Source organism: Chenopodium quinoa, unplaced genomic scaffold (assembly GCF_001683475.1).
Source record: "Chenopodium quinoa cultivar QQ74 unplaced genomic scaffold, ASM168347v1, whole genome shotgun sequence".
Taxonomy (NCBI): Eukaryota; Viridiplantae; Streptophyta; class Magnoliopsida; order Caryophyllales; family Amaranthaceae; genus Chenopodium; species Chenopodium quinoa.
The window spans coordinates 722,144-736,904 of record NW_018744693.1 but is presented as its reverse complement, the minus strand read 5'-3'; the positions used below and the strand labels follow the sequence as shown (position 1 = coordinate 736,904).

The window sequence follows — 14,761 nt, the reverse complement described above, 5'->3', positions numbered from 1 at the left end:
TGAATAAAGAGAATTGGAGAATGTTGATGATAGATTGATTGTAGATGAAGAAAATTGATAATTGGTGATTGGTGAATGAAAACGGAATTTTCTGATACAATATTTATAGAGAAAATCGACCAAAAAAGATAATTTATCAAAACAGAGCTTGAAGATCACAGAAACAACTTGGCGCCGGCCTGGCTCATTGGCGCCAGGACCAGTGGCTAGTGCCAGACGCCAATGGCTGGCGTCTGGCGTCAATCCTGGTTCCAGGCGCCAAGGCCTGGGGTTGGACGCCAAACCGGCTTTTAACACATTTTCGAAACTATGATAATTTTACCGTACTAGAAGATAAAATAATATAATTTCAGTCGAAAATGTTATTTGATCTAATTAAAACTCTAAAGAATCCTAATTGAATTAAGAATGATAAGACCTTCTAGAATGTTCTAGAAGACCAAAACCATTCCTAATTATATTAGGAATGATAAATCATATTAGGCCCTCCCCTAGATCATTGGGCCGTATTTAAAACTCAAACCGGGCCCAGTTTAGTAAATTGGCCATAACTTCCTCACTATTCATTGGAATTGGGCTTATAATATATCGTTGAAAAGGTCTTTGCAAGCCCCATCCAACTACACCATTATTGGACCCATATCATGGACCAACCAAACTGGATTGGCTATTTTCTTAAAATAAAGTTTTCAAAAACAGAGAGAAGAGAAAAGAAAAGAAATAAAACTTTCCGCAACACTAAACCTTTTTACACTTTCGTTTCATTCGATTATGATTCCACGTGAAAGGCACTCATCACTGGGTTTGGTTTTGGGGAGACACAAATGGGTGTCTACACCCCAAAACCTTGGCGCTGAAATGCAAAGTGGAGAACTGATAACTTGGAACACAAACTTTTCCCACAAACTCCTGCGAATTCATCTCTCCCATCTGACTATCAGAATTAGAAAAGGTAGTCATGCACTCCGAATTGTTGTGCATCACAGGAGCACCTGTGGACTGCTGCAAAGTGAGAACCGGCTGAGACTCTAGAATGGGCACCGTCTGCCGATCATCATCACATGAAACCTTTTGTGAAGTAACTGTAGGGAACATCGCTACACTGGACTTCACATTGTGGGAGACCTCTGTCGTAATAGAGGTGATCATCTCCTCCTGATAAGACTTCAAAACCGGAGCATACGTGGACTGCGAAATAGGAGCTTTCAGGAACTCTAAAGTGGACACTGCCTGTTGCTCCAATCCACTAGGGGACTTAGCTGAAGTGGAAATAGAGAACTCTGCTTCCCTAGAAGTTACATCTTGGGGGACCTCGGTCTGGATAGAAGTTTTACTGGGATGAACCCGAATTGACATTAACGTCATAGACTTAGAATGGTAGAACTGAATGACCTTGCCTTGCATAACTTGCTGTAAATTTGAAGGAGAAAGCCGAAGGGATGAACTCGAACCATGTCGAGAAACAAACTCATGCATACAAGGGACTTCAACCCGAGGAGAAGGTGGTAAAGACTCACGATCCATATCATTACCAACTGAATCTGATTGGAAATCACATTCCATATCAGCACTCTCTAAAACTGGTGATGGGAAATTACATTCTTTATTTGTCATCACTAAACGAACTAGGCAATAATACTGGCTCTGAAACAGCTGGACTTAACCCACTACACTAAACCCCAGCAGTTTGAACCACTTCCGCAGAACAACAATCCTTGTTTACCTCACAACCAACTACATAGTCACTAGGAACTTGAAAAGTCGACTCAACTTGGGTAACAGACTTGACCAACTTACCCCTTTGTTTTTTATCGACTAAAGACACATCTTGTAACAAACCTTCAACACAATGCAACTTTGTTAACACGTCTGTATTATTAGGATCACTTTTAGTAGCCTTAACCAGATCCTTTCTAGCGGAACGAAGCTTGCCCAATTCTTGATACGCAGAAGCCCTCCTATAAAGAGCCTTTATATGATCGGAATCAAGCCCTAACACAAAGGAACAAAGCTTAACAACAGCAGAATAATCAAGAAGCTTCAAAGCACAAGCCGCAAGATTAAGATGCAGAGCAAAAGCCAAAGATCGAAACGAAGCAAAAGCTTCCATAAAACACGGCATAGTAAAACATAACAATTTACTAGCCAACTCATACTTGGAAAAGGCAAGTTTAAACTTGTCAGCCTTGAACAAGGAGTTCCCTTGCTCCTTGAACTCCGAGGAACGAACTACGACGTCACTGGGTTTATCCATAGAGGAAAGGAAGTGGATGATACTTTCATCATTAAAATCATCTGGAAGATGAAAAGAAATGAAAGCAGGAAATAACTCCATAATCAAAACTAGAAACAGAGTAAGAGTAGGATATGTACCTAGAAGAACAAATAACAACCAAAGAAAAAAGAGAATTCCACCAAACACACCATCTCACCAGCTACTACAAAGCAAAAGAGACAACACCTTTATTCTTTCAAACGTAAAATATGATTATAGAGCAAAGAACTGATGCCAATTACTCCAAAACTCTAAAACAAAACCAATAGAGATCACACCTTTGAAGGAGAAAAAAACACAAAAGGAAAACAAAATATAAAACCAGAACAACCACAACTAAACTCCTAAAGAAAGTTGCAAGCAGAGAAGGAAAATAAAAGGCATAAAAGGACAAAGAAAGCTAAACCAAAGGAAACGAAAGTAAACGAAAAAGAAAAGAGCAGTAAACAACGGGAAAGGGAACGAAACACCTAGAAACAGAGGATACAACGTTGCTCCGAACGATCACCCTTCTCGTCAGCCGTACTTTGAAAGAGGCGAAGAGAAACAACCAAACAAAGAAACTATAGACAGGCTACTAGCCTCGCCGGCGACAGCTAGGAGAAGGAGCGCCTATCGCCGGCGAGCAAACAGAGAAAGAGACGAGGCGGTGGACGTAGCGGTGGTGAGGCGGTGAGGGTTTTGTAGAGAGAGAAAGTATCCTTGTAACGCCCCGACTTTTATTCTGAATCATGTAATTTATACTCTTCAAAGTTCACCCCCAAAAGTAATTTAGGGGTACATAAACCTAATAAATCGATACCTCTCACTATTCAAACTAGGGATAAAGATTAGGGAATCACCACCTCGAAAGAGCTCATAGTAAATTTTAAAATTCAGGTGACCAAAAACACTTTGACATTTTTCACCAAAAGTACCTATCAGAGCTCATTAATTTTTTCGATCTTTGAGGATTTGAAACGCCAGTAAAAAACTTTGATGTGTTCATTAAATTATTAAATGTGGAAGGGCGTTGATGTTCAAAGCAAATTTGATTATATTAATGACTGTAATTTTTATTTTCATTTCTATTTTGATGTACGAGAACAAAATAGAGAAAACGGAATTTTTTTAATAGTCAAACATATGAATGTGACAAGATTATCTTCATAATTGATCAATTTTTTGTCAAAAAAAAAAAATTGAGTACATTTGTCAAAAAAAAAATACTAATTGATTCTCACTTCGCATTTGTGGCTCTCGGAACAAAAAAAAAATAAAAAAATAAAAAAAAATCCAACCTCCATGATACTTGACAAGTCAACAGTACAACACATTCGCTAATTGTTTGACTTCCGATAACTATCACTCTTCACTAGCATAACTAGAATTTCTAAAGTTAGAACGTTCCGGTTATACAGAAAAATCTTCGCATCGTACTTATAGGTTCGAAAAATCTCATATCCGTACGGATTGCAATCTCCTAAAAAGAAAGACAGAACCCTAAACGTGTCACAAAGCAATTTGACGAATTGTCGACACTCAATCGAAGGCTCTCCACCGCCGCTGACAATTATGCAAGGGTACAAAAGGTGGAATTGGGTGGATATAGATTTTAGGAAAAATTGTCAAAAATAATGCAAACTTTGTGCGGTCCGCTAAAAACAAGTCAAACTTTTAATTATTTCTAAATAATACAAACATTGAGGGATATTCGCTTTAAACAAGTTATTTTACCTACAACTTATTTAGCCGGTTAATTTTTTTATTTATCTTATAAAGTTGTTTAATAGTTTTAAAAATATAATACAATGTCACATGCTATATAACCTATTCACGAGGTAACTAATCGGTTTTAACTTGTTTAAAGCGGATAACCTCAAAGTTTGTATTATTAAAAAATAATTAAAGTTTAATTTGTTTTTGGCGGATTACTCAAAGTTTGTATTATTTTTTACTATTTTCCCTAGATTTTAAAGTATTGCCAACTTTTCAACTATCAAAATGAATAGAGGGGAACAAGACCTTGTTCTACTCTAATAATGCTTGAAAAGTTGATCTTATGCACATAATCAAATATAATAACATCTTCTGAAACCTCTGCATCTGTGGCAACAGATAACAGCTCAATTCATCTACCTTTTAGTCAGTTTAGGCATGCATAAATAAAGATTGTTTTGCGCATGCTTATTGTTAAATTCATAATAGACATCCATAATTGATCTACGGAGCATGAGGTATTTACGAGACTGAGATTGAAAGGTAGTAACCAAAATTTAAACTAGAACACCTATAGATACTTGATTGTGTCTCCCAAAAACCAAACCCAGTGATGAATACCTTTCCCGTCATTGATTATCGAACGATGTGGAGGGTCCATTTATATTTCTAAAGTCATTAGGATTTGTTTAAGTTTTACGTAATTTGTTAATTCACAAATCAGTTTTACGTAATTTGTTAATTATCCTATTTTTGAAAAGAAAATTGATGAATAAAAAGTTATACCGCAAGTGCACGGTATTGACTGAGACTTAGCAAATACGGGTCGAATCCCTATTATATAAACTATTTCGATAAACAAAGAGTGATTTGATGATCAATTAACTAAAGTATGACAATAATAAAAATAAGGTTGTTATCTGATAAATTAAAGTCTAGGGCATAGATTTGGTCCTAAAAGTGCAAACAATCCATTAATAAACAAACTAGGTCGAATAGTTAAAGCACTGTTAATCCTATTGTCGAGAATTAACGCTTTTGAATTAATATATGTAGTTCGGTCGCTAAATAATCAACTCATGATATTAGCCAATTACATAAATCAAACAATAAAGCACAAATCAATTGGAACTAATCAAACTCTAATTCATAAATAAATAAGTATAAATAAAAGGTATAAACATAATTTCCCTCACTTAGATCTAGAAAACGGCTACTCACTCATAATTGAAATAAACAAAACAAAATAGATAAATAAACTATAATTCATAATTAATAAAATAAAGAACGAAAGATTGAATGAAATACCTCAATGATTGAATTACTTACTGAAGAGCAAAATCTAGGGTCTAACAATGGAGGAAGAAAAACTCAAAAGAACGTTCAAGCATAAAATAAAGTATAAGAGACCAAATAAAATCCTCTTAAGTATTTATATTAAAGCCTAATTCTAAGCTAATTAAAATAGAAATAAATACATAAGCTAAAATATTATTGGATGATAAGCAATGACGTGGAACGTGAGAATTCAAGGTTGCTCGTGGCCCATCACCACTCGACCAAACCCGCGGCTGCAGGGTGGTTCTCGTGCCCTGTCAGCAGCGACAGCAGCCTTTGAGTGGTCGCAGGATAGACCCACAGCAAGATCCCGCGGGTGGCTGAATGCATCAATTGGATTTAAACCTTTATAACTTCTGTTCTAGGAAGCTTCTCGATGCGTGTGACCTATCATTGGAAAGCTCTTAATTTTAGTTTCCAACGCAACTTGAATCACTTCAATCCGATCTGTAGAACTCGAGTTATGATCAAAACAGTGAGCAAAGGTCATTTTTGATACCTTGCAAGCCTTCGTTTTTCTCTGTTTCTAACTCAAATTCGTTTCCGAAAGGTCCATAGCGACTCTTGTGGATGATATATTCATTTCCCATGCATAAAATCCTTAAAGCCAACATCCACAAGCATAAATCCCTCGATCAATGAACTCGTCTATCGATTTCCATTCAAATATCATTCAAATCATCTTCAAACACTTCGAAAATATCCAAATGACTATGAAATTGATCACCTGAAACATTAAGAAATACACAAACGAAGCCTAATAGAGCGATAAATGATGACTTATGTAAATATACAAAACAACCCAAAAGACTAAGAAAAAGATATAAAAACTAACATAAATGTAAAAACCCTATATAATTATGATTAAAAAATTTATTTCGAATAAAACAAGTGTTTTAAATATATTTTATACGGATTTAATAAGAATAATTACGAATATTCGACTAACCCAATTTGATTGTAGGTCGGATTCCGCACGAACCCTATCTTCCAAAAATATATCGTTGGGCATTGTTCGGAGATAGAATCATCACGACGCGATACCCCCATCGCACTGGATAACCCTATCGCGCCGCGATGACGCCTGTTTTACTCCGCGTCGGATTTGGATTAAATCCTTATCTTTTCTGTTGGTTTTTCTTTATAAATAGAGTCGATATTCCCCGTTTTCCAAATAACCAACAACCATCTAATTCTCTCCTGGTCAATAGTGAGCACCCATTAGCAAAAGCCATCATCGAGTATGCCAAGAAGTTTAGTGAAGACAAAGAACACCAAACTTGGGCAGAAGCAAGGGAATTCATGGCCATTAGTGGTCATGGTGTTAAGGCCATAGTCAATAACAAAGACATTCTTATCGAAAATAAGAGCTTGATGTTAAACCAAGGAATCACCATCCCAGTAGAGGCAGAGAAGTTGCTTTCAAAAGCCGAAGGTAAGGCTGAAACATGCATACTGGTATCCATTAGTCATGAAGTTAGCAATTTCTGATCCTCTGAAGCCGAGTGCACCTGAAGTCATATCTATTCTTAAGTCCATGAATGTTGAGAGCATTATAGTGACTGGTGACAACAAGGGGACGGCCAACTCCATTGTCGAACAAGTTGGAATTGAGACCGTGATAGCTGAAGCTAAACCTGAGTAGAAAGCAGAGAAAATAAAGGAATTACAGGTCAGATTTTGATTACTCTTCTTTCCTCTATTCAAAAGAGACTAACAAGCATAATTTAGAAGTATTACCTTCATTTAATCCTTTGATATTTGCGATATACTTTGATATTTGCGATATAGTACTTCACTGATAATAAACACGTGTTGAAGGTTATGTAGTGGAAATGGTTAGTTGGAGACGGTATTAATGATTCACCAGCATTAGTAGCTGCTGATGTCGGAGTGGCAATTTGTCAAGAATGTGAATCCTAGGTGTTTTTATTAAGAGTAAGGAGTATATATATACAACTTATGATAGGGCCTAAACGTAAGCCCGATAGCTAACTAATTACAAAGGTTATTTGGTTTAACCCCCCCTCAAGTTGGGGGAGCATGCAAATCACAAATGCCCAACTTGTCTAATAAACACAAAAATTGTCGTTTGCCCAATGCCTTCGTAAATATATCCTCTAGCTGCTCCGTCGTCCGCACATGAAAAGTTTCAATAATACCATCTTGAATGGCATCACGAACATAGTGACAATCGATCTCAATGTGTTTAGTACACTCATGAAACACTGGATTTTGCGCGATGTACAAGGTTGACTGACTATCACAAAATAGACTCATTGCATGAGGATAAGCCACACCCAGACTACCAAAAGTGTCTTCAACCACTTCAACTCATCAGAAGCAGAGGACATAGAACGGTACTCTGCCTCTAATGAAGACTTAGCAACAGTTGGTTGTTTCTTGGTTTTCCAAGAAATCGGAGAGCCACCAAGAAAAATTAACCAACCAGTTATCAACCTCATACGGGTCTGGGCAACACTCGCAAACCAAGAGAGAGAGTCCACTTTACAAGTCCAAAGGAGGTTCCATCCCACAACCATATGGCAATAGGAGGAGTAGCCCATTAGCCTTATAAAGTGTTTAACTCTCTCTTGTTCAACCAATGTGAGACACTTACATGTGGTAATACCTGAGAGGTTTATTATTCAACACTCCCCCTCACATGCAAGGTCTTTTTTAACTCTGTCTCTTGTGATTTATCGGGCTAGAGTGCTTCTTTACTCCACCTCACATGGAAGGGCTATTGGCCCAGTGAACTTTAGCTATTTAAGGTCTCATATCGTGAACTTGGATCTGATACCATGTTAAGAATGTGAATCCTTGGTGTTTCTATTAAGAGTAAGGAGTATATCTATACAACCTATGATTAGAGATGGAAATGGATCGGATCGGGATCGGAGTGGGTGGAGCATCACCCGCATCCATCCACCCCACCCGATCCATCCACCACCCAGTATAACATCCACCCGAATCCATCCATCCATCACCCACGGGTGAAATGGATGGTTCGGGTGATAATCGGACGTATAATATGAGCATTTTAGATTAAAAATTATGTAACATTTAGTGCATCCCAACCGTCATTGACTCATCGAAATATCAAACTATTTAATTATGGGATGATTTTTTAACACATAAACTCATAATTCATAGATATCCAAATTCCAATACCTAAATTAGCAGCAAATTTACATCAACAATTAATTAAACAAGCAGCACCCTAAACACAAGCAGCCAATTAACAAAAAGTTGTAGCAATTCGTGAAAAAAAAGTCTGAAATTTGTGAAAAAATATGATTCATATATATCAACCCTAAAAACAAGCAAAAAATTCGAATTAATTTCGAATTAACAATGCCGAAATTAGCAACAACAATTCAACAACATATGTAATTTAATTTGAATGAACAAAACCCTAAAAACCCTTTAAAAAATCGTATATAATTGTAGACGTGGAGTCGCTGCTACCGTGGAGTTGCTGCTATAGTTGGAGACGTGGAGTTGCTGCTATCGTCGTTTTCCTTGTTGCAGAGGTGCCACCGTGAGAGAGAGGCAAGACAGAGAGGGGTAAGAGAGAGCTCTGGTGGTTTTTTTTTTGTAAGGTTAGGGTTTAGAATATTAGCTTAGGAATAAAAATACTGACTTAGGATATTAGCTAGCTTCAGTTGGGCCTAGCCCATTATAAAGATTTCATAAATTGAAAAAAAGTTTTGTTTTTTTTTTTAAAAAAAATTCGGGTGATGGGTCGGGTTAATGGATCGAGTAATGGGTGAAAATTTTCCACCCGCATCCGTTAATCCATCACCCGCCTATCATCCGTTTAAACCGTGTTTTTCACCCATCCAATAAGACGGGTGGAGCGGATGAGCGGGTGATCCACTGGATATTTCCATCCCAATTGCTGGAGGAGCTTTGTTCCCCTCATTAAGATTCCGCTTACCACCCTGGATTGCAGGAGCAGCTATGGCTGCTCCATCAGTCAGTGTTGTTTGTTGGTCACTCTTGCTGAAGAATTACAAAAAACCAAAGATATTGAACACCCTTCAAGTTAAGGAAATTAAATAAGAGCTGAGTGAAAATGCATATTAGTACATGATATGATGAATGATTAGCTACTACTAGTTTTGTAAATATGTACTGGTAAAAGTATCAATAAGCTGAACGAAGTTCTGCTTATACTTGGCTAAATCATGAAATTGTAAATAGGTTCATAAAGTGCCAAGAAAGTGCTCCAATTCTTTCCCTTCCATGTTGTACACGTAAACGTTGGTTCAGATCGAAATCAAACTCTGAATGTTATGGGCGGGAGGGGAGGCCGGAGCAGCGAACAATAAGCTCAATCAGTTTTATGATCAGGTTACTCTCTTTACAGATCATATATAAGTTTCCTCTATGCATAATGTGTACAACATTCTCTTGGCATTTGTTAGTTTAGCAAAATATGGAGTATTTCAAAATGTGAAACTAACATAATCTATAGTTATTTCTGTCAGCAACAAAGCTAAAAGGAATGATCCACACGCAAATTCTGAATCATGTTCTTCATACTTTTCAAAGTTCACCCCAAAAGTAATTTATAGGGGTACATAGATAAAACCTAATAAATCGATACCTCTCACTATTCAAACTTATTAAAAGTGTAGGAGAAAGGATAAGGGAATCACTGTCTCAAAAGAGCTCATAGTAAATTAAAAAAAATCACGTGACCAAAAGCACTTTGACTTTTTTCACTTAAAGTACTTATCAATCTTTGATGGAAGTAAGCATATTGCTCATAATCTTTCCGATCTTTGAGGACTTGAAACACCAGTTATCTAGAAAAAACCTTTGATATGTTCATTAAAACAACTTTAAATTTTTAAGCAAATTTCATTATATTAACGACTTTAAATTTTATTTTTATTTAGATGTAAAAGAACAAAATAGAGAAACTGGGTTTTGTTTTTATAGTCAAACAAATGAATGTGACAAGATTATCCTCTTAATTGAAAATTTTATATGTAAAATCATTACGGAGTGCAAGATTACAAAACTAAACTCTCTTGGCCTGGTCTTGGTAGCCATTAAAACATCCTCCAAAAAATCACCTGCACTAGAAAACATAAAAAATTCACTTTAAAATAATAAACCGAAGAAACTACTCCTTTGTTCCTAAATAATTTTCAAATGAAACTTTTCTCATTTTCTTAGTGTTTGAATCCAACCTCCATGAGAGTGAGAGATAGGTCAAGTGGATAGAGCTTCCCTTAAGGTTTCAAGCGATCTTGGGTTTGATTCTCACTCTGCCCTTGCAGCTCTCTGAACACCAAAAAGAAAAGAAAAAAAAAATCCAACCCTCGTGATACTTGACAAGTCAACAGTTCATCACATTAGCTAATTGTTTGACTTCGAATAACTATCATCTTCACTGGCATAACTAGAATTTCAAAAGTTTGAACATTCTGGTCATGCAGAAAAATCTTTGCATGCATTTTTAATACTTTCACGGAGTACAAGTTTTTGTCAGCTGTAATTGAAAAACAACAATACATACGGAGCGAGATTTACTTTAGGAGGAAGAGGAGAGTGAGAATCCATGGCAACACCAAAACTCTTCGCGTTACCATGCATACGCAGCAACAGCTGCAGGATAGATTTGTCGCCAGAAACTCAATCCCCTTCGATGCCAAAATCCCTGAAAGGGGTTTCTGTTACAGAAAAGACAGGAGGGTGTGAATCGAAAGCTGTGTTTTCAGTGATGGGAATGACTTCTGCAAGTGCTGCTTCTGTCGAGAAAGCTATTAAGCAACTTCCCGGTATTGTAGAGGCTATCATCGACGTTCCAAATAGCAGGGCACAAGTCCTTTTCAATCCCTCTTTTGTTAATGTGAGCATCATCTGTCTACCTATCTTTTACTTTTTTTTATTAGTTGGTTGAACACTTGAACTGCTTTAGTTCTCTAAATTGGTCGGATACTTAAAGAATATAAGCAGATAATCAAAGCTGCTAAGGCTGTTGACGATATTAATGGTTTAAATGATAACACCTACACCTAGATGTATCGTACACCCAAGACTATTTAAGTCAAACTATCACACCATTGTTAGGAATGCTGGCAAATCGAAATTGTCTGATTCTACAGGAAGAAAAAGCATGTGAATCCATTGCAGATTTAGGCTTCCAGACTGCATTGATTAATGATGAGATTAGTAATGGAAGAAATCAAGTATGTATGGTACACATAAAGGGCATGACATGCATTACTTGTGAAGATGCCATTCAAGGTAATCTTCTGGGAGTTAATGGTGTTAAAAAGGCTCAGATTGCATTAGCAACTGAAGAAGCCGAAATTCATTTTGATCCGGAGCTGGTTGGCTACAATGAGCTGCTTCAAGCTGTGGAAGATAGCGGGTTTGAAGCTGTACTTATCAGCACAGGAGAAGATAGAAGTGAAGTGCACCTAAAGGTTGAAGGTATAGAAACTGACCAATCTTGGAAATTGGTTGAAACCTCACTGGAAGCACTTCCTAGTGTTCAAATTATAGGTATGGATCTGAAACTTCAGAAAATCTCACTTTCCTACAAGTCTGGTATTACAGGACCTAGAAAATTTATTGAAGTGATCGAGTCAACTGGATCAGAGCAATTCAAGGTGATGATATATCCTGAAGAACAGCGAAGGGATTCTCACAAACAGGAACAGATGCAGTATTATCGATCATTCCTGTGGAGTTTAATATTCATGATCCCGGTATTTTTGACATCTATGATCTTTGAGCATATTCCGGGTGTTAAGCATGTACTTGATGCCAAAGTTGTGAAGATGCTTACTGTTGGTGAGATGCTAATGTGGGTGTTAGCAACTCCAGTCCAATACATAATCGGTTGGAGATTTTGTGCTGGGTCATAAGCATTAAGGCATGGTTCTCCTAATATGGATGTTTTGATTACCTTAGGGACTAATGCAGCCTACTTTTATTCGGTCTACACAGTGCTTAGAGCTGCTACCTCTAAGACGTTTACGGGTAAAGATTTCTTTGAGACAAGTTCGATGCTCATTTCCTTTGTACTTCTAGGGAAGTATCTAGAGTCTTTGGCCAGAGGGAAGACATCTGCAGCAATTGCCAAGCTAATGGACTTGGCCCCTGAAACAGCAACATTGTTAACTCTTGATGCAGATGGGAATATCCTAAACGAAAAAGAAATCGATACCAAGTTGACACACAAGAATGATGTGCTCAAAGTCCTTCCCGGGGCTAAAATACCTAGTGATGGTTTAGTAGTTTGGGGGCAGAGCCAGTACAGAAGAGGAAGGGTGATAAAGTAATAGGAGGGACAGTGAATCAAAACGGGGTGTTACATATTAAGGCAACACGCATTGGATCAGAAAGCACACTTTCTCAGATTGTACGCCTTGTTGAGTCAGCACAGATGGCCAAAGCACCTGTGCAGAAGCTTGCAGATCGTATATCAAGATACTTTGTGCCTTTGGTTAGTCAGCAACATTTTAACGATTTTACTTTGTCACCGCCTTCAACTCTAATTTAGAACTTTATTCCCACAGGTCATCCTTCTTGCATTTTCAACTTGGCTGGCATGGTTTCTTGCCGGAAAATTCCACAGCTACCCAAAATCATGGATACCTTCATCCATGGACAGCTTCGAGCTTGCACTACAGTTTGGCATCTCAGTTATAGTTATTGCTTGCCCTTGTGCTCTGGGTTTGGCAACTCCAACTGCAGTTATGGTCGGTACAGGGGTTGGGGCTTCTCAAGGTGTCCTAATCAAAGGAGGCCAAGCTCTTGAAATCGCTCATAAGGTATGTTATAGTCTTATTATGGAATCTGATAACTTAAAACTTGATAACGTATCAAATTTCTAGGCTCCTAGGATAAAAAGAATGATGGCCACTAAAGTACACCCATGCTTAAGATTTATTTGTAACCTCATGCTGTAGGTGAATTGCGTTGTGTTCGATAAGACTGGGATTCTTACAGAGGGTAAACCAGTAGTTGTGAGCACGCGACTTCTGAGACCAATGGTGTTACAAGACTTCTATGAATTGGTAGCTGCTGCTGAGGTAATATTCACTTCATAGAACAAACTAATTCCCAGACCACAATCGTTTTTACTGCTGTGTTAACAAATCACAATGTACGATCAATGTTCATCCTATAAAGTTCATTGGAAATAGTTTTACTTCCTTACCTTTTATCACACTGCTAATCCCAATAATCACTATTCTTTGGGTATAACTGGAAGATCAACAGCGAGCACCCATTAGCAAAGGCCATCGTTGAGAACGCTCGGAAGTTAAAAGCAGATGAAGGAAAACAAACCTGGGAAGAAGCAAGGGACTTTGTTGCCATTAGTGGTCACGGCGTCAAGGCCATAGTTAAGAAGAAAGAGATTATTGTTGGAAACAAGGACTTGATGTTGAACCAGAAAATCAACATTCCGTCTGAGGCAGAGGAAATGCTCGCTGAAGCAGAAAGTATGGCCCAAACAGGCATACTGGTATCTATTAATGGTGAACTGGCAGGGGTAATAACAATTTCTGATGCTCTGAAACCATGTGCACCCGAAGTCATATCGATTCTTAAGACTATGAAAGTCAAGAGCACTATGATGACAGGTGACAACAAGGGAACAGCCTACTCCATTGCTAAACAAGTAGGAATAGAAACTGTGGTTGCTGAAGCCAAGCCTGAGCAAAAGGCAGAAAAGGTGAAGGAATTACTGGTAATCTTGAGCCCCTCTTGTGCTAGAGGAGCTATTACTCAATTTTATTTTAATCCTTTACATTTTGGCCTTGATTTCCATTAATGAAAAAATTTAAGTTACAATTTTCCTTCTTAGCTCTTATTGGCCACGTTCATACCACCTCTGTCACATCATGTTCTACTCACCAAAAACTTACAATCATATGTATTTCACCATCTCACTGATAACATATGTTGCAGGCTAAAGGTTACGCAGTGGCCATGGTTGGAGATGGTATTAATGATTCGCCTGCATTAGTGGCAGCCGATGTCGGAGTGGCTATCGGTGCAGGAACAGACATAGCCATAGAAGCAGCAGACATTGTTCTCATGAGGAGCAACTTAGAGGATGTCATAACTGCCATCGACCTCTGAAGAAAAACTTTCTCTAGGATACATTTGAATTATATTTTTTCATTGGGTTACAACATGATAGGGATCCCAATTGCTGCAGGGGTTTTGTTCCCTTTACTTAAAGTCCGCTTACCACCATGGATTGCAGGAGCAGCAATGGCTGCCTCATCAGTTAGTGTTGTTTGTGGATCTCTATTGCTGAAGAACTACAAAAGACCAAAGATATTGGACAAAGTTGGAGTTACAGATATATGGGTTGAGTAAAAATGCCTATTTATCACTATATGACGAGGGGGCTTGTTGCTACTCATATTAAAGTTGGGTTGATAAGAATCAAACACTGAACTTCAT

The 14,761-nt window shown here is 37.7% G+C and overlaps 1 protein-coding gene and 2 pseudogenes across 1 annotated transcript; 2 read left to right on the top strand and 1 right to left on the bottom strand.

Moving 5' to 3' along the window:
- Nucleotides 1-1,672: 1,672 nt before the first annotated feature.
- Nucleotides 1,673-2,335, bottom strand: LOC110702281 (70 kDa peptidyl-prolyl isomerase-like). The gene has a single exon (XM_021879983.1). It carries the CDS (start codon nucleotides 2,333-2,335, stop codon nucleotides 1,673-1,675), a length of 663 nt encoding a protein of 220 aa, XP_021735675.1.
- Nucleotides 2,336-6,388: 4,053 nt separating this feature from the next.
- LOC110702280 lies at nucleotides 6,389-7,234 on the top strand (annotated as a pseudogene).
- Nucleotides 7,235-10,889: 3,655 nt separating this feature from the next.
- LOC110702451 lies at nucleotides 10,890-14,674 on the top strand (annotated as a pseudogene).
- Nucleotides 14,675-14,761: the final 87 nt, after the last annotated feature.